The sequence below is a fragment of the Cygnus atratus genome, chromosome 25, assembly GCF_013377495.2.
Source record: "Cygnus atratus isolate AKBS03 ecotype Queensland, Australia chromosome 25, CAtr_DNAZoo_HiC_assembly, whole genome shotgun sequence".
NCBI classification, from domain to species: Eukaryota; Metazoa; Chordata; class Aves; order Anseriformes; family Anatidae; genus Cygnus; species Cygnus atratus.
The window spans coordinates 980,619-1,004,183 of NC_066386.1; the positions used below are offsets into that span (position 1 = coordinate 980,619).

Genomic DNA, 23,565 nt, shown 5'->3' on the forward strand with positions numbered 1-23,565 from the left:
GCAATGAGGAACAGATGTACACAAAGTTTTAATTTTATTTTTCTCTGGTTGGAGACTCATCTTGTAACATGCATGCATTTCAAAACAGTAACAGTGTCTCAAACTGCTCCTAGCAAACAGACAAGCACAGAGGACTTAAAATTCCTATTTAAAAAACAGCAGTGAAAAAAACCTAGAATGCATTTTTTTTTTTAGTTTTAAACTTAATTTATTCACATTTTTTTCAGTTGCACTGATTAGCCCTGCCCACCCTTGTAACCTGTGTGTAATACACTCGCTTGACACAACTCCATCCAGCTGCATTTAGCATTGTGCAGCTAAACAAAGATCAGCACAAGTTCTGAGTGGTGAAAACTGAAACCACTAAAAATGATGGATGACCAGAAGTTGGTTCCCCACACTTTGCCATTACTATTACACAAGAATTCATTTCAAAGAGCAAGGAAAAATCAGTAGTGGCTAATATGGATACTGGAGAATGGCTCTGCAGAAGTAGGGGAAGGTGACAGGCAAACCTGAAATGGGGCATTAAGACACGGCTGGGGAGAAGATAGCCGTTTTGTTTTTGGAGCTTAGTATTACAATGATCTGTCTCAGCTTGGTTACGCAGCGTTGCAAACCAAGTTTTAGTACACACACTGATTTCTGAAAGGTTTGTACCACTTCAGGGTTGAACACTTTGACCTTTGTGCAGCTTGAAGGGAGGCGTCTAGAAAGACTGCATAGTAGTCACAGGATTGGGAGGCAGCTGTTTAGAGTGAGACACAACCCCTACACCAAACATGGCCCGTAACTACTATACAGCCTCACTTTGTGCCTTTAACTGGGCTAAAAGGAGAGACCCCCATCAAAGTTCCCACTGGAAGTAGCTGGGGCAGTGCTCTGGAGGGGAAAGCAGGGCTTTTCTCCCAGACGAGGAAATAACGTCTCAAGTGGCGTAGCGTTCTTGCTGGTTACGATAAAGCAATTTAAAACTAGGGTGCTCAGATGTGGGAGAACAGCCTCATTTACACAGGAAATCGGAGTCACCTACCGCCCCAGAAGTTTTCCTTGTGAGGAATTTCATGATCATGGCTATTACAATTAAAACCTGATCAATCAGAGACTGTCTATGAGCCAAGAGGGAAGGGTTCCCCTGCTCCTTGTGATGAGAAGTGAACTCCGCTGACACTCGTTACATATTGCAAATGCCAGGCCCTCTCCCTGGCACTGACACAAAGGATGGGTGCTGCCTGCTATCTCCAGAACGTGGTCTTCCTATTAAAGGGTGACCCATCAGTGTTCTCGAGTGGTTTTTATTGCACTAAAGGGGCAGAACAGCACTCAAACTGTGACTGCACTCTGCCTTCTTCCTCTCCCACTCTTCTTTATGCCCTAGGAGCTATCTCAGTGGGGAAGAGGCAAGCTCTGGATTCAAAGCAGTTTGTAGTTCTTAAATTTTGACATTTTTGGCCCATGTTCGCAAAGAGAGAGACCCCCAGTACAGGCAGGACGATGGATCGAGCAGCTCACTTCTGACACAAACTCACCCTGCCGTCAGGCACTGGAGTCGCTCTGCCCACTAAGGTTTTCTTCCTTTTTGAACCTCCAGCTGACCAAAGAATTGCACCGCAATTTCTTGAGAAATCCTGCACTACGCCTGGGATCAGAGCGATCTGCCTACCTACTGCAACTCTTTCAGCCGAGGGTGGTTTTCAGTCAAATGCACTTCAGTGTAAAGTGTTCGGCAGGGTACATGCTACAGACAGAAATATCTACATTCAGCAAACTAGAACTAAATTCACACCTGAAACAGACAACAAACTAGCACAAGCAGTTGTAAAACCAGAATTGAAAGGGCTGGGTTTTCTTTTTAAATACTTGAGTTAAAAAAGTGACCTAAAACAAGATTAAAAAACAAAACGACAACAACAAAAAAGAAAAGAAAAAGTCCCTTTTAAAAACAAATCAAATATTTGCAGCTTCACCTCTTAATCTGGTAATAAAAATACTGTCTAGAAACAAAAATTAGCATTTTTAACATAATGCTACCTCTCAAAATGTAAACAATATACAAAATGCTTATGTTAAACAAAGTTACATACCTGGGTAATACATCATTAAGTGAGAAAATTGCATTTAATTACTTTAATACACACAGTATGGCAACTTGACAGAAGTGGCAGAACTGGGGAAGTGCTAAAGTGAATAGAGTTCATGGGGCTTTTTTGTATCACTTGAGCCAGAGACATCCAATTAAATTCTAGGAGTTTGTTCAGAGTGGAGTAAGAAGAGCAGTTAGCTGCTCTTAAGCCCTTGGGATCATGAGCTCTGTAAAGACTGCTGCAGGAATTAATTGCATCTTAATTTCATTCCTGTTTACGAACTTGAGTGAATGAAATTGTTGCTCCTAGCTACACAAGCTCCATTCTTCTACTGTCTTTGGGTTGCTTGGTTTTTTAGTGTCTCATCGTAGGATGTCTGCAGTTCACTGATTTCCCCCTCTCTCCTCCCTCCCTTTCTTCTTCCTTTTTAATACATGATTTAAGGATAAACAGTTTAAAAAGTACAAGCTAGTTTCCCAAAAGGAGAACAGCAAACTTACCAGGCCAAAGTTGCAGATTCAATGCAGATTTTTAAAACTGTCAAGAATAAAAAGTGATTGGTATTTAATTTCCAATTGATAGTAAATGTAAGTGCTTATTTTTAAGAGAAAAGCAACCAATATAATGCCCACAAAACTAAGCTGACAATACCCTCTAAGTCCTCCCTTTTTAAGGTGTTCTCATACCTGCACTTGTTTTGTGGCTTTTGCAGCTAGGCACCTTAAGACACGAGACTCACCGGCCTCTCGGACAACGGTGCGTTAGCCCCCCACGTTACCCCAAACAGGGACTGGACTACAGAGGCAGAAGAAATTTGTCCCACATCAAAGGGAATGACCCATGACTGAATAAAGATTTATATCCCATTATGACTCCCAATATTCATGTTTGACTTCCTTAACACCCTATTTACAGTGCACTCTCATGGGCTGACACTTTAGCCCCCTTTTGTCCCCCTCAAAGCTGAGACCTGCGGCATTCACATCGCGAACGTGGGTATGGACACAAAAACCCAGGCTCACATTCAGAATCCAGACCAGAGCTAGCATTAGTCTAGGGAAATTACCAGGATGTGATGAGCACCAGTTATCTCTCAAAAGGACCAAGTTCCACACAGCAAACTGTAGCACGCGTTACAGCACAGGACAGACATTCAAAAGAGCTTATTCCCGAAACAAAGGCATATGTGAAAACAGTTTCAAGGCAGATAAGCAACATGTTTCAACTGCAAGAGTTTGGTTCAAAACACTAAATCCTGCTTAAAAAGAAAAAGAAGATTAAAAAAAGAACCAAAAGATCTGTAACTGTTGTGCAGCAGAGCTAACAAAACCCAAAGCAAGTCGGACAAGCTTGGCTGTGAAAAATATTACAAGCGTTCTGGAGACAAAACAGGACGTTATTCACGCAGATCAGTCCCAGTCTGGGGGGGGAAAGGATGGGGGGGAGAATCTGGCGCAAGTGTTCGAATATTTCCACTCCTTGACTGTCGCTCTAGAGAGGGGCATGGAGCAAAGAGTAAAAACGATTACAGCTCAAGTCCTGAGTCCTCTTGAGCAGCGGAACTTGCTCCAGTCACAGCTCCCAGCACTCCCCACGGGTAGCGAGTCCAATTCCTTCGTGTGCAAGTCACATTGCCATTTCAAAAATAAACCAACCAGGCAAAGAACCTCTGTCAGGAAACAAATTCAAGTACCTGTTGCAGATCGGGTGAGTAAGGAAGACTGAACATTAGCTAGATTAACACTGGCAGAACTGCAATGTGAAGCTATATCTAAGAGACATGGCAATTCCTGACTGAGGTGCAAGAGGGAAATGTTCCAGATAGTCAAATACTATCCCAAACCTACAGGTACAAAACACATTTTTCTTCTTCTTTCACAAACTCTTCATAGCTGGCCAATTTAAAGCACGATGGCTCTGAGCACATTATCATCTGAGGTTGTGCAATGTCTCTACTACTTCTCACATTGTTATTTTAAGTTCTAGGACTTACACCTTTTTAAGCGATCATCTTTGGTAGATGTTCATTTCCCTCATCTTTCTTGTAAATCAAGTGCAGTTACAAAAAAAAAAAAAGGTTTTGTTACTTAAATTAACCAAAAAATATAAAGTGTCCCAGTCTGAATTTACCTAAAGTTCAGCGACTCCTCCTTATCAGAGTAATATTTTCCGTCCTCGAAATGGTGAGCTATTTTCCTTCCAATTCCTACCAAGAGGGAAATAAAAGGGCTCGTACATCTTTCTGTTAAAGACAGTCCAATAATAATAATAATTAAAAAAAAAAAGTAGTAGTTGTGGAATCAGGCACTGCTTCACTCTCACTGGATGTGATCTAGAGCGACCCTTTCATACAGTGCCACATGTCATATCCCTACGGGAGTCTCTTGATCAGAGAGGAGAAAACGTCATTAGAAAGAGCAGTGCTGAAACAATGCACTTTTCTTGTTTTAAAAAGCCCTCGAATCTACGTCTGGGCACTTCTGTAACAAAAACCCACTTTTCCACCTGGGTCAAGTGGACTGTTGGAGGGTGCACCTAGAATTAGTTTTCTCTTAAGTCACACAGTGCTACACACTCACTCTTGCTCACACACGCACAAACACACACACACACACACACCCCACAAGCTGCTACAGTGTCTGTTTTAGTGTCACAGGCTGCGTTCTCTGGTTGGAAGTAGCCCCTCTTCTCTTCATTTTTCGCTGAAGGCTGAAGATGACTATGTCAGGATATTGGACATAAATTCGTTGAAGCGTTTAGAGTACTGCTCGGGGTTCACGGTGGAGATCTCTGCCCCAGCCTGCAAGGCAGAGAGGAGACAAGTCAGAACACCCTCCTCGGGAGGCAAACCCTGCCGCACTGCAAATGGTGGGGGACGGAGGACAGCAGGAGTGATCACGTCAACATGGCCTGGCTCTGCTGGGAAAGACCCACAAAAGAACCTGCAAGTTCTAGGAAAAAACAGGTCTAGAGAGATCCCCAAGGAACCTGATTTTAGCTCCGTCTGGATCTTCTGCAGCCCACTGAGTCAAAGCACTGGAGTTGTTCTTTTATGGTTTAGAAGAGGAAGAGCATGAAAAACTCCACGTCCCACTAAACTGGGATTTTTGAGCCCCTTTGGGAAGTTCAAAGTTGATGCCAGGGAACAGGACTGGCCCCAGGAAGGGGCAGGGCACTGCGTCTCCCTGCAGCCAGTCCACCCCTGCTCTGTGAGGCATTGGGTCCACACCAGGGAACTTGAGCACCTCCCAGACCAGGTCATCTCCCAGGCATTGCATTACCCAGGTGAAGGGCTGGCAGAAAGGGATCATTAAGACCACCAGGAGCAGATCAGAGAATGCAGTGAGGCACACCAGTGACCGCATGATAATTATTTGTTCTGCTCCAGGAAGGAACAGGGAACCTCAGGTCTTGCTATCCACCAACCAGAGGGAGAGCCTTCCAAGACAGTCTGAGGAGACAGTGAAGGACTCGTTCTTGGACACGGGATCACCAGAGGATTTCCATACTGGTAGAAAATCAGTGTCAAAAGGCATCACTCACACACACAGGCATGCAGGCAAAGCAGAAGCCCCAAAGCCCATCCTCCCTGCAGGTGGCAGGCTGCTTACCCCATGTTTCACCGTTTTGGCAGCGTGTGCAGCTTTCTTCTTCGCATCGTATGGCGTAAGAATGTCTATAATGGCCATGAAGTACACTTCCTTCTTGGGGGCACCTAGCGAGGCAAGAGAGTTGCTAGCACACCCTGAGCTGTGAGCAAAGCCCGGCTGCACCCCCCTCCTTAAGAAATACATGGCAGGTCTGTGTCAATGCAACCAGCAGAGAAAGCAAGGCAGCTGGAGGCTGTAGAAGGGCAAAGAATGACTGGAAACGGCACACCAGAGACCCCCACACTCTCTGAACACTTAATTGCTCTCCAAGCATCACTTCCAACCTTTCAAACTCACACCATCTGCAACACTCCAACACTTGGCAGGCTCCCTGTCTCTCTGCGGACAGCCCTTCACTCCATTTAGCTCAGCCAGACCAGAGGACACCTCCTCTGCCCTCCAGACCCGCTTCGGGGCAATATTCCACGATACTCACTTTCGTGACTTTTCATGGCATAGACATCCACAGAAGGATCAAACTCTCCAGGCCCAAAGAAGCGAGGGTAGTTGAGGAGATTGCCAGGACTGTCAGGGGGTGTGCCGTAGGAGGAAATGGGGTTGCCTCCAAGACCATCGTTCTCGCACTCCTCATCCTCTGCCCGATCCTCCACTTCCATCTCTTCCTGCTCTGCTCGGTCAACATCGTGGATCCCGACCAGCAGGCTGTAGTCCATAATCTTCAGCTGAGCTAAAAACTGGGAGAAATAGATGAGTGGGGAAAAGAAAAAAAAGAGTATCCATGTGGGATCAGAAATCCTCAGTCCGACCCTCCCAATATCTCCCTAAGAAAGTGCGGTAGTGAAAGCTAAACCCTTATTAGACTCCACGGAATCTACACAGGCACTCATGTGCCCTCTGCCACCAGCACAATCCTGACTGCATTTGTCTGACTGGTGCAGGAGCAACCTGCCTCTCAGCCACTGCTGGACCACTTGGGCCAGAGGCCACAGCGAGGACCCATGTATGGGAGGCACACTCGGAGTAAAAGCTGTCCCCAGGAAACTCTACCTCCACATCCCGCTTCAGCTTTTCAAGGAAGTTCTTTTTACTCTCCTCTCCAACGTGCAGCTTCTGACCCTCATTCAAGAAGTCGTTGTCCTTGAACGTTGGCAGATCCTTGGCCTGCAACAAAAAGCCCGTGTCAAATTCTCCACACCCTCACTCCTCGGAGGAAGGCAGCTACACTGATCCTTCAGCAATGTGCTGATGTTGCTCAGGGATCGAGCGTAGGGTGGCACCAGAATATCTCTTGCCTATTTGTAAGGCCTCATCCTGTCCACTAAATATGAAAAATGCAAGAGGCAGAGCACAGCATTTGTCAATGAATCCACGTGCTGAGCTGTACCTCAGGGGAGGTGAAGGCAGACAGAGAGCAACTCAACTTTAAAGACTGCCAGGAAGATGTGCTGCAGGCTGAAAGCTTGACAGCTGGGCTCTAGCCAGAGACGATCCAACCAGCTCCCAGAATAGAAAACAAATGCATTTTGTTGTTTTCTGACGGGGGGATGAAAAAAAAATGCTTCTTTCCCTAAAGACTTGAGGAAAAAATTAAAACCACCATGTTTTGAGGAATTTGTTTGCAACAGGCCCCAGGGAGTTCTCAAGGATATAGAACACACAACCCCTTGTGCAACTGGGAATTAAATTATTTTGTTCTTAGAATGATATATGAGTGTGCGGTGGCTTTATATAGATCTAATATGAATAGTCTGAGACAAACTGCATAAGCAGAAAAAGCCAGAGACTAAACAGCCAGTGAACCAGGGATACTTGGGCACCATGCAGCTGTGCCTTGATGCCAGAGCTTTTGGCATAAGAGGGACTTCCTTTGCTTATGACAGTGACTAATTTTGGGGCAAGCTGAAACGGGCTTACTCTATGGTCTCCAGCCTGCAAAGCCCATGTGCATGTGCAAATCATACAAAAAAGTAGTACCAGGACCTTTCATGTCAGTGTCAGAGCCAAAGTTTCCAGGGGCAGGATTCTTAGCTGTAGGTTCCCCTTAACGGCACCAGAAACCAGTTTTACAAACATGGTGAGATATGCCAAGAATCTGAGAAGAGCTGCTCTGGTTTATAAAAGCAGCTGCTGGAAAAGCTAACTGCTGACCTGGCTCAGTTTGATACACTCGAGAGTGTTATGAAGAACTCCTTCCATACAGACACCACTGCACTTATGTGGGTTTTGGTACTTGGGGGGTTGTCTCACAACAAGCTCCCCTCCCACCCCTGGTAGTGTCAACGTAACGGAGCAGGGCAGCACCAGGTCTGCACCATCTCTGCCTAAGCAGTTACTGGGTACAGCCTGGAAGGTGGGACACAAACAGGGTATCGCTCAGGGCCCATTTAACCTCCCCTGCTCAGCGCCCCTTGGGAAGAGGGAAGTCAGTGGGATCCCACCTGCTTCCAAAGACCAGGAGGAAGGAAAGGCTGGTCGGGGACAGTCCATACCTTCTCCTTATCGCTCGCTTCCCTGGATACTGTTGAGCCCTAGCAAAAGAATAAAGAGGTCATTGTTGCACTGTGTTTATATTCCTGAGGAATTTATTGACACCATTTAAGTCCTTTGTGCAGGTTAAAAAAAAACAACAAAACACACAAAAAAACCAAACCACCAACCGAACAAAAAACACACCCCCTCAACAATATTTAAAAACCAGTACCAAATCCCTTTTCATGCCTGAGACGGACTTGCAGACCTCCCTGGTGTAGCACAGGCTGCTTGGAATGGGGGAATTGAATGATATTTGAGTCTTAAGTGAAGCCCTAGCCAGAGACCCCAAAACCTGAACAAAAAGCAAAGCCCTGGACCTTCTCTAGCAGGTGTTACAAAGACCAGCTCTCGCCCTCCCAGAAAAGGAGCACTCCTTTCCGTGACTGCCATCCAAACGCTCACCTTCAGGTCGTATTTCCGATGCACAGTCAGCCTGTGACTAAACACGTTTCTGGTAACCACCATGTAGGTTTCCACTCCATCCACGGTGAGCCGGTACATGCCAAGGAATTGGGGCAGGAGGGTGTTCCCATGGCACTCCACTATGAACTGGAGGGGTGCGGGGAAGGGGAGGGCAGAGAAGGACAGCACTGTCAGACAGAGCCCATCCCTGACAGGACATGAGCTCAGCAAGAAGGGGACAGGGAAGCCTCTGGTTCCAGCCACCTGACACTGATGTGAAAGGAAAGGAGGCTTGCAAACGGCTCCTAGCACCTCAAAAAAGGCAAGTTAGGGCATTGTAAGATGCTTCCAGCCCTGAACTGAGACAGAGCATCTCGCTGCGTGCATGTCCAGCCTGCTGTAACAAGCTCTGTGTGTATTTCGGTAACCTGCTCACAGCACGGCAGGTCTGTTGTTGGCAATGGCTAATATCACTTCTTGGGGTTATGCAAATGTATCTGAAAGTAAGGAGCAGATGGACCGGCAGATAATGTGGGCCAGGGTAGAATGTTTCCAGTTGTGCCACTTGCCTCCTCTTCCCTGCTGCAAGAAACTGTCTCCTCCCCAGTCCCTTCAGAAAGGCTAATTCAAAGCACTGAGTTCGGAGCATGTTTACAGGCCTCAGGTAACAGGAGCCCGTCATTCACGGATGTAAGGGACAGGGTGAGCTGTGAAGGACTCAGAGCTGTGAAGCAGCAGGCGGCCATGCCCTAGTTGGCTCTCAGGTGCTAAGGAACACCGCTTTCTTCTGCAAAAGCTGTTTGCAAGCTCTGCCAGGTTGCTCACTGCGCATCCGAGCTCCAGTTCTCCAGCAAATCCCAAGCCGCTCCCCGAGCCGTTTGCCACCTCCCCTCCCAGGGTTCCAGACTCACCATACCTGATGGTACTTCTTTAAGATGTTGTGCATCTCTGCTACGTCCTCGCTTGACACCGCCTTAATGACAAACCTCCTGTCGTAGGTGGTGAGGAACCGGGCCCCGCAGCGGCCCTGGCTGTCGCTGTTCACCGGGGCGCTTCGCGTCACCGAGTTCTGAGGGAACCAGAACAAAAACATGAGGAGGAGAGGCAGGAGCTGCCACCCCCCTGGAGAAGAAAGAAGAGCAGTCTCAGAAAGCAGGTGAGACACGGGTGACCAGGACCAGCTCCGCAGCCCGGCTCTGGAAGAACAGCCAGCCCGGGGACTCGATGCTCCACCTTCGTAGCCATGGCAGTGTCCCAGCCAAGCTCCCGAGCACGCTTGCAAACCAGCTGTGACTGTTAATAAGGAAGCATCTTCGAGTGCTCAGCACTGCTGAGGTTAAAGCCCACTTGACTTATTTAGAAGTCCGAACGCGGAGTTTAGAGCTTTCACCTAGGCCTTCAGTTTGTTAACGTGTTTTACTCCAACACCTGGCATGCACTTCTGAAGATTATTATTATTATTTTTTAACAAATTGGTTTTTAAGAAGGCAGTATCAAAACTTCTTAGGATTTCCTCCTGGAAAACTAAGAACTGTCAGAATATTTCTAAGGTTTAAGTAAAACCAGAACAAAATGAATGAACATGGCCTGTCTTCCTTCCCACCCAAAAGCAGCACCTAAGCTGGCAAAAGTCTCGTTGTTCAGGAACTCTTCACAGGTCCTTCTGAAACCAAAAGCCAGTTATTCTTACAATCGGATGGAAAGGATTGTGAGTATAAATAGCCTGGCTGTTCTTCCAACAACCAGCAGCATCTGTCTTTATATCCCTGTCTCCACCCTTAGCAATGAAACATCGCAGCTTCTTTTGGTACTTGCAGCACAATTGGAAACTCCCAAGCAAACTGCAGAGCAGCTGTCTGCTTCCTTCCCCGAGCCACAACACGACTCTTTGTTCTCATCCCACCCCCATCCCTCTGCCCAGGTGGGAGGACTTTCTGCGAGCCTCATCCTTCTGTTAGAGCACTTCGCACCTTCCAGGCTAACCTGAGCAGGTCGCCGGGCTCCTCTGCCACTTCTCAAAAACTGCCTTCCAGCTGCACCACCCCAGTTACCCGTGTGTGTTCAGAAGCCATTTTGTCAACCCCCAGTACAGGCTCAAACTGGTATTTCCTTGCCACTGGTGCAGCTGGGGACAGCTGTGCTCTGAGACACAGCAGCACTGACATCTCAATCACGGTCTTTAGCTCGAGGTGATGTCTTTTGGGATCTCAGGGCTGGCGGTGCAGTTCGTGATGTATTTTTTAGCTACCAGTTACACTGTTCTCGCCTCCCTTTAGCTGTCTGAGGAGCAGACAGCAGAGGGAGCCTGCTCTTCTGCAGACGCAGACACGCAGGCGAGCAGAGCCTGCTGCGACCGAGGGATTTACCATGTCACGCTGCAAGCGAGCCGAGAGGTTTCCTTTCAGAATGAAGCATTTAAAGCTTTTAAAACTTTAATGAAGCAGGGGAAAAACTCTACTCCTGCCAATGGCTTTAGAAGCTGTCAGGAAAATAAAGGCAAACAAAAAACCCTCACTTCTTGCTGACATTTGCAAATGAGTCTGTGCTACACAGTTTAATCACCCCTCACCTCAAAACCACAGAGCGTTTCTGGTAGAGGAGATGGGAAGCAGAAATTGTGACCACATATGGACATTACCAAACTCCCAGCCCTTAGGTTTACTTCATTCCCTTCCTGTCATTTCCACCTCCTCCAGAGCCGGAGTGTTATATTTAGCATCCTGGCTCAATTCCCACTGCATTTTACCCACCTGAATTTAGCTCAATAAATGTTTTCTGCTTTCTGTTCTAACTAGACACTTTTAAACAGCTGAACGGCTCTACCTGAGATGGAAGAAGCAATCCTTCAGAGCAACAAGTGAGGTGTAAAGGACAGGCCAGGCAATAGGAACCAAGAGGACTGGGGGTGCTCCTACGGACATTACTTCCTACGGTTTTGACCATTTCTTAAAACACAAAATAAAAAAATGTCTAAAATATACCATAGCAGATGGACCGGAAGAAAAAATAATTAGGAGCTGATCACTTCATTGCACGCAAGAAGTTCATTAAAGGGTACGGAGGAAGGCAGCACGAAGCAATGCCCTGGCCCAGCCAGCCCCAGGGGCAGGGTGCTGCTGGCCCCGCGGCCTCCCCAAGAGCCCCACAGCCTGGCGTTGACTCCTGCCAACACACGGGGAGGCAACGGCACCGCTTCTCCTGGCGAAACACCACCACTGCCCAGAGAACGGGCCTGGCGGGACGAGGGGGAAAGGAGAATGAATAATCCTAGAGGCAGGCGGGCCGGCACCCAGAGCAGGGCTGCCACGGGCAGCAGCCAGCATTTACTGCTCCTCCTGGGGATGGCCAGCCCCTTGCGGAAGAAAAACGAAGCAAACCATCAGTTCTGCACCAAAAAGGCGTCCTGCTGAGCAAACACCCTCAGTGCGCCCAGCTCCAGCACGACGGGGCAGGCAGCAGAGGAGGATGGTCCCCAGCAGCCAGCAGAGAGGCAACTCTGAGACACAGAAAAAGAACCAAAAAGCCCCAGGCACCGATGCCAGTGTCCTCGGAGGCTGTCCCTTCTCACAGAGGGACCCGAGAGCTCTCCCCTGGGTCTGGGAACAGGGCAGAAGAAGAGATGCAGGTGCTACGCATCTGCTCCTCGTGCCATGAGACCAGAAACCAGATTGGGGACATCCCGTTCCTCACTAGCACAAGAAGCCACGCTGCTGGGCTAAGCGAACCCATCTCTTCGTTCCATTAAGCTCAGAAGAGGAGCTGATCAGGCAATAACCTAGACATGGGGGGAATTCTGACAGTCGTGGGGAAGGTGCGCACACGCACATGGGCTCACCTACTACCAGAAAGAAGCAGCTCGGTGAGATTTGCAGGGGTAACCCTGCTCCCATCTCCTCTCTCCCACAGCGCAGGCAGCAGGCAGCGCGGCCGGGCTCGTACGAGAAGTAAAGGAGCACGAGAGAAGGAGCACGAAGCTTGCAGCCCTCACCCCCTGCTATCTGCTGCTCTGCGCTGGCAGATCCCACTGAGCATTTTGGTTGAAGCCCTCGACCAGTCAGTGCTGGCGCAATGCCCGCCTTTATCAACGGCAGCGGAGTGCCAAAGATAACGGGTTTAATTACCCAGCACTCGGCCGGCTAAAGGCCACGCAGCTATCAAAGCCGCCCTCTTCTGCCCCGCTGGCTTTTCCCTCATTTAAGTGGCCTCTAACCAGCGGGCTGCTACACAGCCTCCCGCGTGCGTGAGACCACGAGCTGCGTGCCAAAGGGTGGCCCTGCTGTAAGAGCTTCAACATCTTTCACTGGATTTAAGCCCAGCTGTACCAAAACAAGGAAATGTCTCCTCTCCAAGGCAAGCCAAGCCGGAGCCCCCGGCCTTGGCGGACGTGTCCCCAAGCAGCAGCCATCTGGATAAACCCAATTCAGCAGCACACACTTAGTTAAAGCAGCACCCAAATCTACCAAAACATGACAGGCTCACGTTCCCTGCAGATCTGGATCGTTGTTATCCCCCAGCTCCTGCCTGTCTGCAGCAAGCTGCTGCCTCCTGTTGTATGCCCACACCGTGAGCTCTCCGGAGCAGGGATCATCTTTTCGTTCTGCGATTGCCCACTGCTTGGCACAGAAAGGTCTCATCCACTGCTGGGGGCCAGTGGTAAAACCATTCAAACCATGATTATAAGGCCATAAAAACTGACCACAAAGAACGTTGGTGTTGTGTTTTCTCCCCCAGCTTTGTTATTCTGTCCAGGAGAAAGGATTCAGGAGGGCAGGGAGAGAAGAGAAGGTACCTGGTAGTCTTGATCATCAATCCCAAATCTTTCCCGGAGGTTTCGGAACACCAGCGGGCAGTACTCCTTAAATTTAAAGCGACTTGGCAAGTTTTCCCTAGGGCAAAGCAGAACAGATAGCCTTGTGAAATGATCAGGTGAAATCAGGCTCAATTCGCCTCCCACTACATCACCCACCCCGGATATCCAAGCCCCCTCCTGCCCACGAGGGCCCCGTTCTGCAGATGTTTGCCCCTGTCAGGGCAGCTTGTTTTTTTGGATGCCTACAGAAGTCATCTGGTACAGGAATGCTTGCAGGATCCTTGACTTAGAGGCTCTGTGGATGAGGACGTCTGCCTTACAGAACAATCCCTCCTGTCACAAGCGCAGGTCTGACAGAATAATTTCTCTTTCCTCCTCCTTTGTCGCTTTGCTCCGTTCGGTAACACAGCTGCCCCCTGCAACACGCTGCTGCTGTTTAAGATGAAAAGCTGGAGGAACGGGGCGGGGGGGCTCTGATTTCAGACGGGATCAGATCACCGGTGCGTCAAAAGAAAGGTCGGCGTGAGCCAAACCTCGCTCAGAACACAGGGGAGAGGTTGACTCGGCTGCAGCCTGGCACGCTCCAGAGCACTCCGACCAGCCCAGCACTATCCCTATCCCTCGCTGCCCAGCACAGCACCGAGGGCAACGTGTGCTGCTCCCCGGAGCTGGGGGACATCACCAGGGCTCCCTCCCACGGCTCTTCCTCTGCCCCGTGTAAGCAGAGGACGGTCCCGCCTGGGCACAGCGGGAGGTTTTGTCTGCTCCTTCTCCACGAGAATCCTTTGGGCCAACACTTGGGAAAATAAAATCTAGGTAAAGAGGGGAAGAGCAGCTACTGCAGATTGTTGGTGCCGGAGACAAACTTTTGAACCACTCTCCCGCTCTCTAAAGCTGATCCACGTGAAATTTGGTGAAAAGGAAACATCAGTCAGGAAGCACTGCAGACCTGTACACAGAGCCAGGGTGAACACGGCTCTCGGCACCAGTCACAGCCATGGTTTTAAAACGGTTTCCAAAAGCTGATCTCTTGGGAAAAGGAGAAGGGGCTGACTCCATACAAACCCCAGGGGGCCAGGGGCACAACGCAGCATCACAGCTGTCACCTGTGAACAGCCTCAAAGAGACAGGGATCCTGGCGGGTCATGGGGAGCAACTCCTGCCCTGTCCTCAAAGCGCAGACACGAAGCCACAAGGCAGCACCTCGGTGGCAGATTCCCCCCTCCCACGTCCCCATGTCCCGCTGCGTGGTCTTGGCAGGACACAGCCAGGCCAGATCCTCTTGGCATTAGAGCAGGGAACAAACCAAAAGGCCTCCACCGCACCAGCTGCCCCTACAGCAAAGAGCTTTAGTTACAAATAAGTTGTGGAGCTCACACTTACTTGTTAAATAGATGATTGTCCACCTTAATCTTACTGTAGGCTTTGAAGTCGTCGGGCATTAACATGACAGGGACGGGAACATTGCTGAGTTCATTGATCTAAAAGAGAAAGGAAAAGCAGAGTCAAAACCCAAATTCCACCACCCTGCAGTTACCATCCACGGATTCACGGGACGCCAGCTACCCCAGGAGCTGGTTTTGAAGGGATATAACCCATCAGGCTTTCAGAGCAGCTTGCTGTGCTGAAGCAGCCTGGAGAACACTGGTTACAAGCCACAGAAACATCTCATTCAATCGATCACGGGGCGAGTGCTCCCCCAGCCAGCCTCGGCTCTTTCATCTGATCGCCCAGGATCCAGCTTAGAATCCAGACAAACCTACAGACCGAGAAACAGCAGATTTCATGTTTTAAATAAATCGCCTTCGCCTTTATTTAGGAAGCTTTGCATCAGCCCACTTCTGGACTAGTTCTCGGTGTTACAAACCACGGATGGCCAGAACCTCCAGCGCGACCAGCCGGAACAACGAGCGGGCAGCTCCGGCGCAGCGCCGCGCAGCTCCCCTGCGGGTGCTGTTTCTCTGTTTGCTGCCTCTCGTTGCTCTTATCCCACCTTCTCCGGAGGGATGAGTCACTCCCCTCGATGGTTTTTGCTCCTCAGGCATGTGCGGCAGCCACAGGGATGGAGGGGAGCAGCAGAATGAATGCTCAGCTACGATTGTACGGGCGGGCTCACGCTGCAGCACCCCGCAGCCACCACTGAGGACGGTGCTGGGCTGCCCTGCCCCAGGCAGCGCCCTGACAAGGAGGTGCCAGCGCTCGAGAGCAGGCAGTGCTGGAGGGCAGCAGGCAGCCCTGGCAGCTGCCAGCTCTGGGTTCTGCTCCCAGCGCCCAAAGCCCAGCAGGCCGAGCGACCCCCAGCACGCCCGGACAGCACGCGGCATCTTCCTGCCACCCGGGGACTGGGGGTCCAGGCCGCCAGCCTAGGGACACAGAGCCCGGTGCTGGGGCTCCCTGCACACACCAGGACGCACAAACAGCCCAGAGATGCTGCCACGTCTCCACCGAGGAGCTGGAGATGAAAGGAGGCAGGAGGAGAGCATCCTGCAGCGGGATCCGGGGCACAGTTCGGCTCCGCGAGGGGCACGGAGGCGCCGGCTGCGGAGCTGTGCCGCGAGCTGTCCAGCGCACGAGCACGCCCTGACGAGGCGGGCATTCTTCACATCCTCTCCCCGTCGTTACCGATGAAAAAACCAGACCAGATTGAACAAACGTCAGACTGGAAAGACACACGCGCGCTGCGAAGAGAAACGACGCCTATTTTCAGAGGCTGCCATCCCACACAACAGATAAGCGGAAAGGAAAGCGGCCACCGCTCTGCCAAGAGCCACGCCGGTGCTCTCTAAAGCCCTGCCCAGTATTTACTTTACAGCAGCACCGAGGAGCATTAAGCACTCCCATGAAGTGCTTCGGGACGTATGGGGAATGCCGCGCTGGGGAATGAATAAATCATGTCACACGCCTCCGTCGGCTGTGATCACAGCGGAGCAGGAGGCCAAAACCCCCCGGCTTCAGCCACGTCCTGCACTGAGCGGCCCCTTGGGCTACAGCGAGAGGAGAGGACAGGAGAGGAGAGGAGAGGAGAGGCAACAGGACCGGGGAGGCTTCCAAACCCCGGGGTCCAGGTCCCAGCCACTGCAGGCAGCGCCTCGGCGAGCCCCATGCTGCGATGTCCCCACTGGCAGAAAGGGGAGGAGAAAACAGCTAATTCCGAGCCGAGCAAGAGGCGCTGCCTCCAGCCGCTAATTATTGCTGTCTAACGGAGGGGAAGCCCGACAGCACTGAGACACGCCTGTTCTCAGCCCTCTTCCCGGCGGTGCTGAGGCACAAACAAGCCATTAGCAGCCTGTTCCAGAGTGGAGGAAGGGTGCTGACGGCTGAGAGGGAACAGCAATTTCGAGATTTTCTCCTCCCTGCCAGAAATGCAGACACGAGCGTTAGCAAAGTGAGATGTCAAGACGTCTCCGGGTGTCCTCGTTTCTGCCAAAGCAGAAACCTCAAAGCAAACGTTGTACCTGTTGCACGTCTCCTGACTGGCAGAAACGGTGCGCCAAGCTACCTCGCCTCGCTTAAAAGCGGTCCGCACTCCTCCAGGATACAACAGCCAAAAAAATATCCCCACGGAAGCCTCTCCCCGCTTCCAGCTGCGTGCAGCAGAGCTTTCTGGATGCTTCGGGATTCTGGCTCTGCAGGACAGGGGAAAGGAAGGGATTTGTGCCGCGAATCGCCGCCTCGCGGAGCTGCCAAGGAGCTGAACTGGCCGCCTGTGGTCCCAGCACTCGCAGCAGCTCCTCCACCGCCGTCAGATGGCTGCGGGGTCCTGGTTCCTGACACCAGCCTGAGCTAAAGCATGGCTTTGGGATTGATCGATTTATTTTTTAGCAAGAGGGATGCGCCCTGCGTGCTCCCACAACTCCAATGCTTGATGCTTTTCTCAGGATCCCAAGGGAAGAGGAAGGAAAAGCCCCACACCGTGCCGTGGACTGGGGAGATCTCAACCCTGCCTTCTCGCAGGGCAATCCCAAGGGTGGCAGGGCCTGGCCCCGCAGCAGCACTGAGCGAAACACCAGCTCTTGCCCAAACCAAAGCAGAGAACGGCAGTGGCCAGCACTGCTCCGTAGGGCTCCTCTCCTGTGCTTATCGCGGTGGAATCTGAGCAGCCTCCGGGAGCAACGTGACGAACGCCTGGCACATGTTTGCTCTCTCGCCTTCTCCCCAGGGAGAGGCGTGCAGCAGATTATATATAGCAGAGTGTGTCTCCGGGTATTTATGCTACAGGAGGCAAGGTCACAGCAAGGTGCCCAGCAGTGAGGTGCCCAGCACTCCCACGGCCCGACCCCGCTGTCTCCCCCAGGTGTATCCCATCCGTACCAAGTCTGTCTGTACCTGGAGCTCTGGAGGTCTCCCCCGGGGCTGGCGCTGGCCACAAGGTGGGCAGAGGGATCTTGGGCTGGGTTCTTGGCTCTGGAAGAGGCAGCTGCTGGGAGCAGAGGGGCAGCGGCAGACAGCACCCGTCAGTCCCTCAACATAGGCTCAGATTGTCTTGAGAGGCACAGGAACAGGAGCGCAGGAGTTTTCCATTTCCCCGCTGGGCAGAAAGCACAGACGACCTGACGGGGACCCAGCCCCGAGCTGACAGCACCACCGAGAAGAGCATTTTGCCGCTGCCACCTGCACTTTGGAGCAGCTCCCACAAAACTGATCCTGCCCCTGGTCACAGCACGCAGGGCACAAGCCCGACGGCCTTGCAGAAAACTCACGCACGCACCAGGCTCGCAGGGTCCCAGGGGATTTAAAACCAAGCCTCATTTCAGACAAACCGGCTGGCCTCCTCAGCAGGCAACAGCACGGGTGCCGCAGGAGGGACGCTTCACAATTCTCGGCTGGTTTCACCATGCTCTGAGACCAAAGGACAGCCCCGTGCCCGGAGGTTGTCCCAGCACGGAGGAACAAGGCAGCGGGTGGCCCGGTGTCAGGACAGCCAGTCCCAGCCGCTGCCTTTCTGCGGGGAAGGGCGACCAGGTGCCACCAGAGCGGGGACCACGGCCTGGGGCAAAGCAGCAGGCGAGGGAGGGAAGAGGAGACCCCCCCCCTTCTCTCCTGAGCCTCAGTTCTCCCTCCTTGCCCCTTTGCCCGGCAGCAGAGGAACAGCAGTCAGCAGGATCCTGGGTTTACCTGCGGCTGATCATTTGTCTCTGCCACCAAAGCCAATTCCTTTTTCAATAAAATACGCATCAATATTCCGTGTCATTCAGGGACAGCTGTCAGAACGAACGGGCCAGGCATAATTTTGTTTCAAAACCTGACTGGAGCCTCAAAGTGGCAATTACCATTAGTAAATTGATGGGAAAATGCAATTTGTTTACTAACAAGATCCAGATGATGGAGTGTGAGAGTCTACTCTCTAGGATTCTTTACAACAGGAATTTGTGCAGGAAAATACAAATAGTTTGTTCCTCTCGATGCCTGTCAGCCCGGCAGCACCAAGTACCTCCCGAACGCCAGTTAAACCTCACAGCACCCCGAGGAAGCAGGTAAGAGACGTGCAGCCAAAATCACTTCAACCAGCACGGAGACAAACCCACATCTGCAGCAAAACTTTGCAGCTTCTCAGCACAGAACAACCAGGCAACGGTTAGAGGGGAAAAAAACCCCACCGTTTTCCATGAATTAGAGCATGATTAATCAGCATCCAGGCTAACAAACCCCCATGCAACGCTGTGGAAGAATGATTCTTGGAGTCAATAATTTCTATCAGCGCCCTGGGGACGCCGGCGTGCCTTAAGAGAGGAAAGCAGCCCCCGGCGACGGCGGAGCCTCCTCTTTGGGAGCGAAGTACTCGGAGGCCTGCTGGCAAGCAGTCCCACGTCCTGACGGGGCCGCAGCACGGGCAGGGCAGGCAGCACCGTGCCCCCGGGGGGAAAACGGGGCCGAGGAGCACAAAGGTTCAGCCACGTACCCACAGCCTGCAGCTCAGCCGGCACCTGAGCCCCGCGTTGCTCGCTGAGCTGCCCGGGAACACCTGCTTTCCTCTGTGTTTCCCCCAAGGGAAGAAGCTCCCGGCGTCCCTGTTTTAACAGAAGGCCCCGGGATGCGAAGGCTCACAACCACCAAATCACTAACGCCGGCTACCATCGCCCCCGCCGTACGCCGCGCTCTCCAGAGGTCAATTAGAGCCGCGGCAGGCAGCAAGTGCTGCAGAGGACGAGCGCCCGCCGCCTGCCCCGTGCCAGTCCCAATTTATAGGGCTTCACCGTTTGGTACGTGGCAGATGCTGCCCTGGCTGGAACGAGCACGGCAACACCAGAAACAACGCTGCAGAGCAGGGAGAAGCGTGCTGCAAATCCCAGTTTTGCTATGGCACTCGAATGCTAACTAGCTGCGCTTTGTGCTGCCTGGCACCGCTCCTACGGGGCCGAGGAGATCGGCCGCTGCCTCGGCCAGGAATCCGAGCCTCTGGAGCGCAGGAGGCTGCCTCGGGCGAGATCCGCAGTGCCAGCAGCAGAGACCTACCCCTTTTCAACAGAAACGGGAATTTTTAATGCCTGCCAGCATCCCCAGTGCTCCAGGGATGGCTCCCAGTTGACGACCTGGCTCCTGGAGAAGCATCGTCGCGCCCCGCAGGAACTCGCCTGCTCGTTCAAGGAGCAGAAACACAAGTCACCCCCCCAGCAGCCCCCGAGCTCGCCGGGATGGCAGTGCCTTGCACGATCAGCACCTTACACCCGTTTCTATGGTTTCCGGAGCATCACACCACGCTGCCGCGTTCATCTTGCCGTTCGTTCGGTGCGAGATGGCTTCTCCCTTCCAGCCACCGCGGCTTTCCCCTCGCTGCCGGCGAGCTCCCACGTGCACGCATCCAGCCAGGGCACAGAGGAGGCGCGCGGAGCACGGCGCCGAGGAGCTGCGTCGCCTCTCCCAGTGCCATGACAACAGCAGGCACGAGCAGAGCTCCCAAGGAGCCATCTCCACGTCTGCTGGATTTTACACCGCTGGCTAGCAGCTTACAGAAGATTCAGAAATCGAGGGCGAGCCTCCGGGACTCCGCTCCCTCCTCTTATCTGCAAGAGTCCGCGCAGAGTCCTCTCCCCTCCGTGGTTTTCTGGTTCGAAATTTGGCTGCCGGGCTGACACCACCCACGTTTGGCCCTGTTTACACCAGCCTCGGCCCCACCCCGGCTCCAATTGCTCTAAGTGTTGGCTGGGGACCACCGGGACGGCCAAGACCCGGCTCAATATTTGAACAGAACTGCTCGGAGCTGGTGTTCCAGAACCCAGCTCCTGTTCTCCGGGCGCTAACATCGCTGCTCCAGATGCTCTCCAGACCCATCGCTGTACTCGCACCAGCTGCTGGTCAGCCTGTTCAAACACAAGGCAGGGCCGAACTGCTGCCAGACTCGGTTAATGGACCCAAGAGAATTTCCTCACTCAGCAGAGACGGTGGATTGCATAAAACGCTTGCTTGTTTGTTTGATTCGTCCATGAAAAAGTTCGTCCCAACTGCAACATTTCTGACAGCATCTTCCCGGCCGTGCCGACAGCGGCGCTTTCTGCTGCAGGGACCCCGAGGCAGGTCCCACAGCCCCGGGATCCACCCCGCCTTGAAAAACTGGGGTGCAGAAGCCAAACATCAAACAAGCCCCCGTAAGATTTCTAACGACGTTCAAAGGCACTCCTGAAAATACTCAAGAGCCGCCCAGACCCATCTGCTGGAAGAACATCAGCAATTCCGCTCCCTGGATAAGCGGGACACCAACATCTCATCCTGCTCCGCGCTCGGGAGGTGCAGCTGCTCGCGTGTTGAGCAAACACAAACGCTCTGGCGCGCAGCCGGCTCCGCGGCACGGCCACGCCAGCTCCCAGCCCTTCCAGGCACCCCAAGGCTCACCCCAACGCAAGCCGAGAGCAGCGGCAGAGAGCTGGGGGAACACGAACCAGGAAGAATCTGTTGGGAAATGCCGGGTGCCTGTCCAAGGGTGAGGAGGTCACAGCTGAAGTTTGCTAAACCCTTTCCCAGCCCCTCGGGGTACGGACCTCATTTCTGGCAGCAGTTTCTTCATAACGACCATCTGATATATCTCGTTACTTCAGCGTCCAGACACAGCTATCAGCTTGCCTTCTTCCCCGTGCCCAAGCATTTCACGGCCAAGTGCTCCAAAAGTTACAGCGCCCTGATCCCGAGCCTAAAAAAGATGCCAGGACTCCCAGTACCAGGCAGCTACAAAAGAGACGGCTCGCTGCCACCAAGCAACAACTGTCCCTAGGAGCCCACAAACGAAACCGGGGAGAATCTCACCAATCTCCCTGTTTCTTCACGGCTCCTAATAGCATCACTGATCAAAGCCTGATTAATTCCATTACCCTGCTTCTCGGGTAAGGCTCTGAGCAGCAAGCACTTGGAACATCCTTTGAGGAAGACAATGCCGTGCTGAACCGCACTTGGAAGCTTTCATTCCATTGTCACGCAAGCTAGAAATAAAATTCTGTTTTTCTGAGAGCGTTACTTGTTTCTGCAAAGAATAAGCCCTGACCCCTTTCATCCTCTAGGAAACCTCCGTTAATGCAATAGGGAAATAGGTGTCTGAACCTGAGGGTGCGTCCACTCAAGGGATGAGGTTTCTGAATCCTTTGGCCACCTGAACCACCTCCCAGAGCAGCATCCATCGCCCGCATCCCAGACTGCGCAGAGGCAAGCTGCCCTTCCCGTGCGAGGTTTGTGCCTGCCCTCACAGAGAGGGGAGAGGTTTCCAGAGGAGAACGTAAGGATGGTCTCAGGGACGAGCGGCGGAGGTGGGCCCGAGAGCGGAGCCTTCGCAGGCATTTCCAAGGGAGCCACTGGACCGGTACCAACAGCTCCCGGGGAAACTGAGGCCGAGCCCCGGGAGCACACGGCCTCGGTTCTGGCAGCTGAAAGCCTGGAGTCAGAGGGACGTGAGGCCGGACAAACGGCGCCCGAGCGTTTTAGGATGGAGCTGAGACACGTCACGCTCCCGTACAGCCAGCGGCGGGATCCTGGCGACACAGCGGAGCCCCCTCCCCACGGCAGGGCCACGGGGGCTGCCCTGAGCGAGCAGGCTGGGGGCTGGCCAGGGGGTGCGGAGCTGGGGGCGCTGGGGGAGCGCCCTGGGGGCGCTGGGGGACCCGGCAGGACACCGGCACCCTGCGGGAGGGGACGGCACCGGGCTGGGCACGGAGGGGAGGCGCTGGGGAGGGGGATGCGGGGGGACAGGAGGGTGCCGGGGGGGGCCCGAAGGGACCGGGGGGGGCTGAGGGAGCCCCCGGGGGCGGGCAGGGGCCGGGGCCGGCCCCACCGAGCCCCCCTCACGGGGTGGGCGCCCAGGGGCCGGGGGGAGCCCCTCGGGGAGGGGGAACCGGGGGGGGGGGGGGGGGGTGTCCGGGGGCGCTCACCGTGTGGTTGGCCCCCCACATGAGGACGCTGAGCAGCGGCTCGGAGGCCCGGAACAGCTTCACCTTCTGGCACACGAAGTGCTTCTTCTTCGTCTTGGTCTTGCTGGCGCTCAGCGCCGAGCCCAGCGCCGAGCCGCCGCCGCCGCCGCCCCCCCCCGCCGCCGCCGCCGAGCCCCCCGCGCAGTTCGAGGCCATGGCGGAGCCCCCGAGCCCCCGGCCGCGCCCCCCCCCCTACCAGCGCCTCCGCATGGTCCCGCCCGGCGCGGCACCTCCCCCCCCCGCCCCCCGCCCGCAGTGGTACCGCCCGCCCCTGTCAAGCCCCGGCGCCGGCCTGGCCCCTCGGCTCCCCCCCCCGCCTCCCCGTCGCGGTGGTTCCGTCCCCGCCTCCCCGTCCCGTCCCCCCCCCCCCCCCCCTCCGGCTGCCCCCGCAGTGGTTCGTTCCGCCGCGCCCGGCTGAGCCCGTGCGGCGCCGCGCTGAGGGGGAGCCAAGATGGCGGAGGGGAGGGGGCGGGACCGGGCGGTGCCATAGCTGAGGAGCCGGGGGGGGATAAAGGGGGTGCTTAAGGGGCGACGGCGCGGAGCCGGTCACCGGTTAGCCCCGGGCCGAGCGGAGGAGACCGCAGCGGACCGGAGCGGAGCGGGACTGGGCTGTGGCGGGCGTCCCGGCGAGGAGTGGCTGGAGGAGAGGGGACGCGTAGACAAATGCCGCCCCCCTCCCGCCCCGAGGTGGTCTCGCCCAACTGGTGTGACGTCCCCGCCCGGGCCACGCTCCCCCCGCG

The 23,565-nt window shown here is 53.6% G+C and overlaps 1 protein-coding gene across 1 annotated transcript; it reads right to left on the reverse strand.

Annotated features, from left to right (window-relative positions):
- Window positions 1–10: 10 nt before the first annotated feature.
- PIP4K2B (phosphatidylinositol-5-phosphate 4-kinase type 2 beta) lies at window positions 11–22,981 on the reverse strand. Its single transcript, XM_035569869.2, has 10 exons — window positions 22,787–22,981; window positions 14,823–14,920; window positions 13,419–13,515; window positions 9,546–9,698; window positions 8,630–8,776; window positions 8,185–8,223; window positions 6,743–6,856; window positions 6,171–6,429; window positions 5,696–5,799; window positions 11–4,884 (listed from the first exon to the last, which is right to left on the reverse strand). The coding sequence occupies exons 1-10, from the start codon at window positions 22,979–22,981 to the stop codon at window positions 4,804–4,806; spliced, it is 1,287 nt and encodes a 428-aa protein (XP_035425762.2). The 3' UTR covers window positions 11–4,803.
- Between the last annotated feature and the right edge of the window lie 584 nt (window positions 22,982–23,565).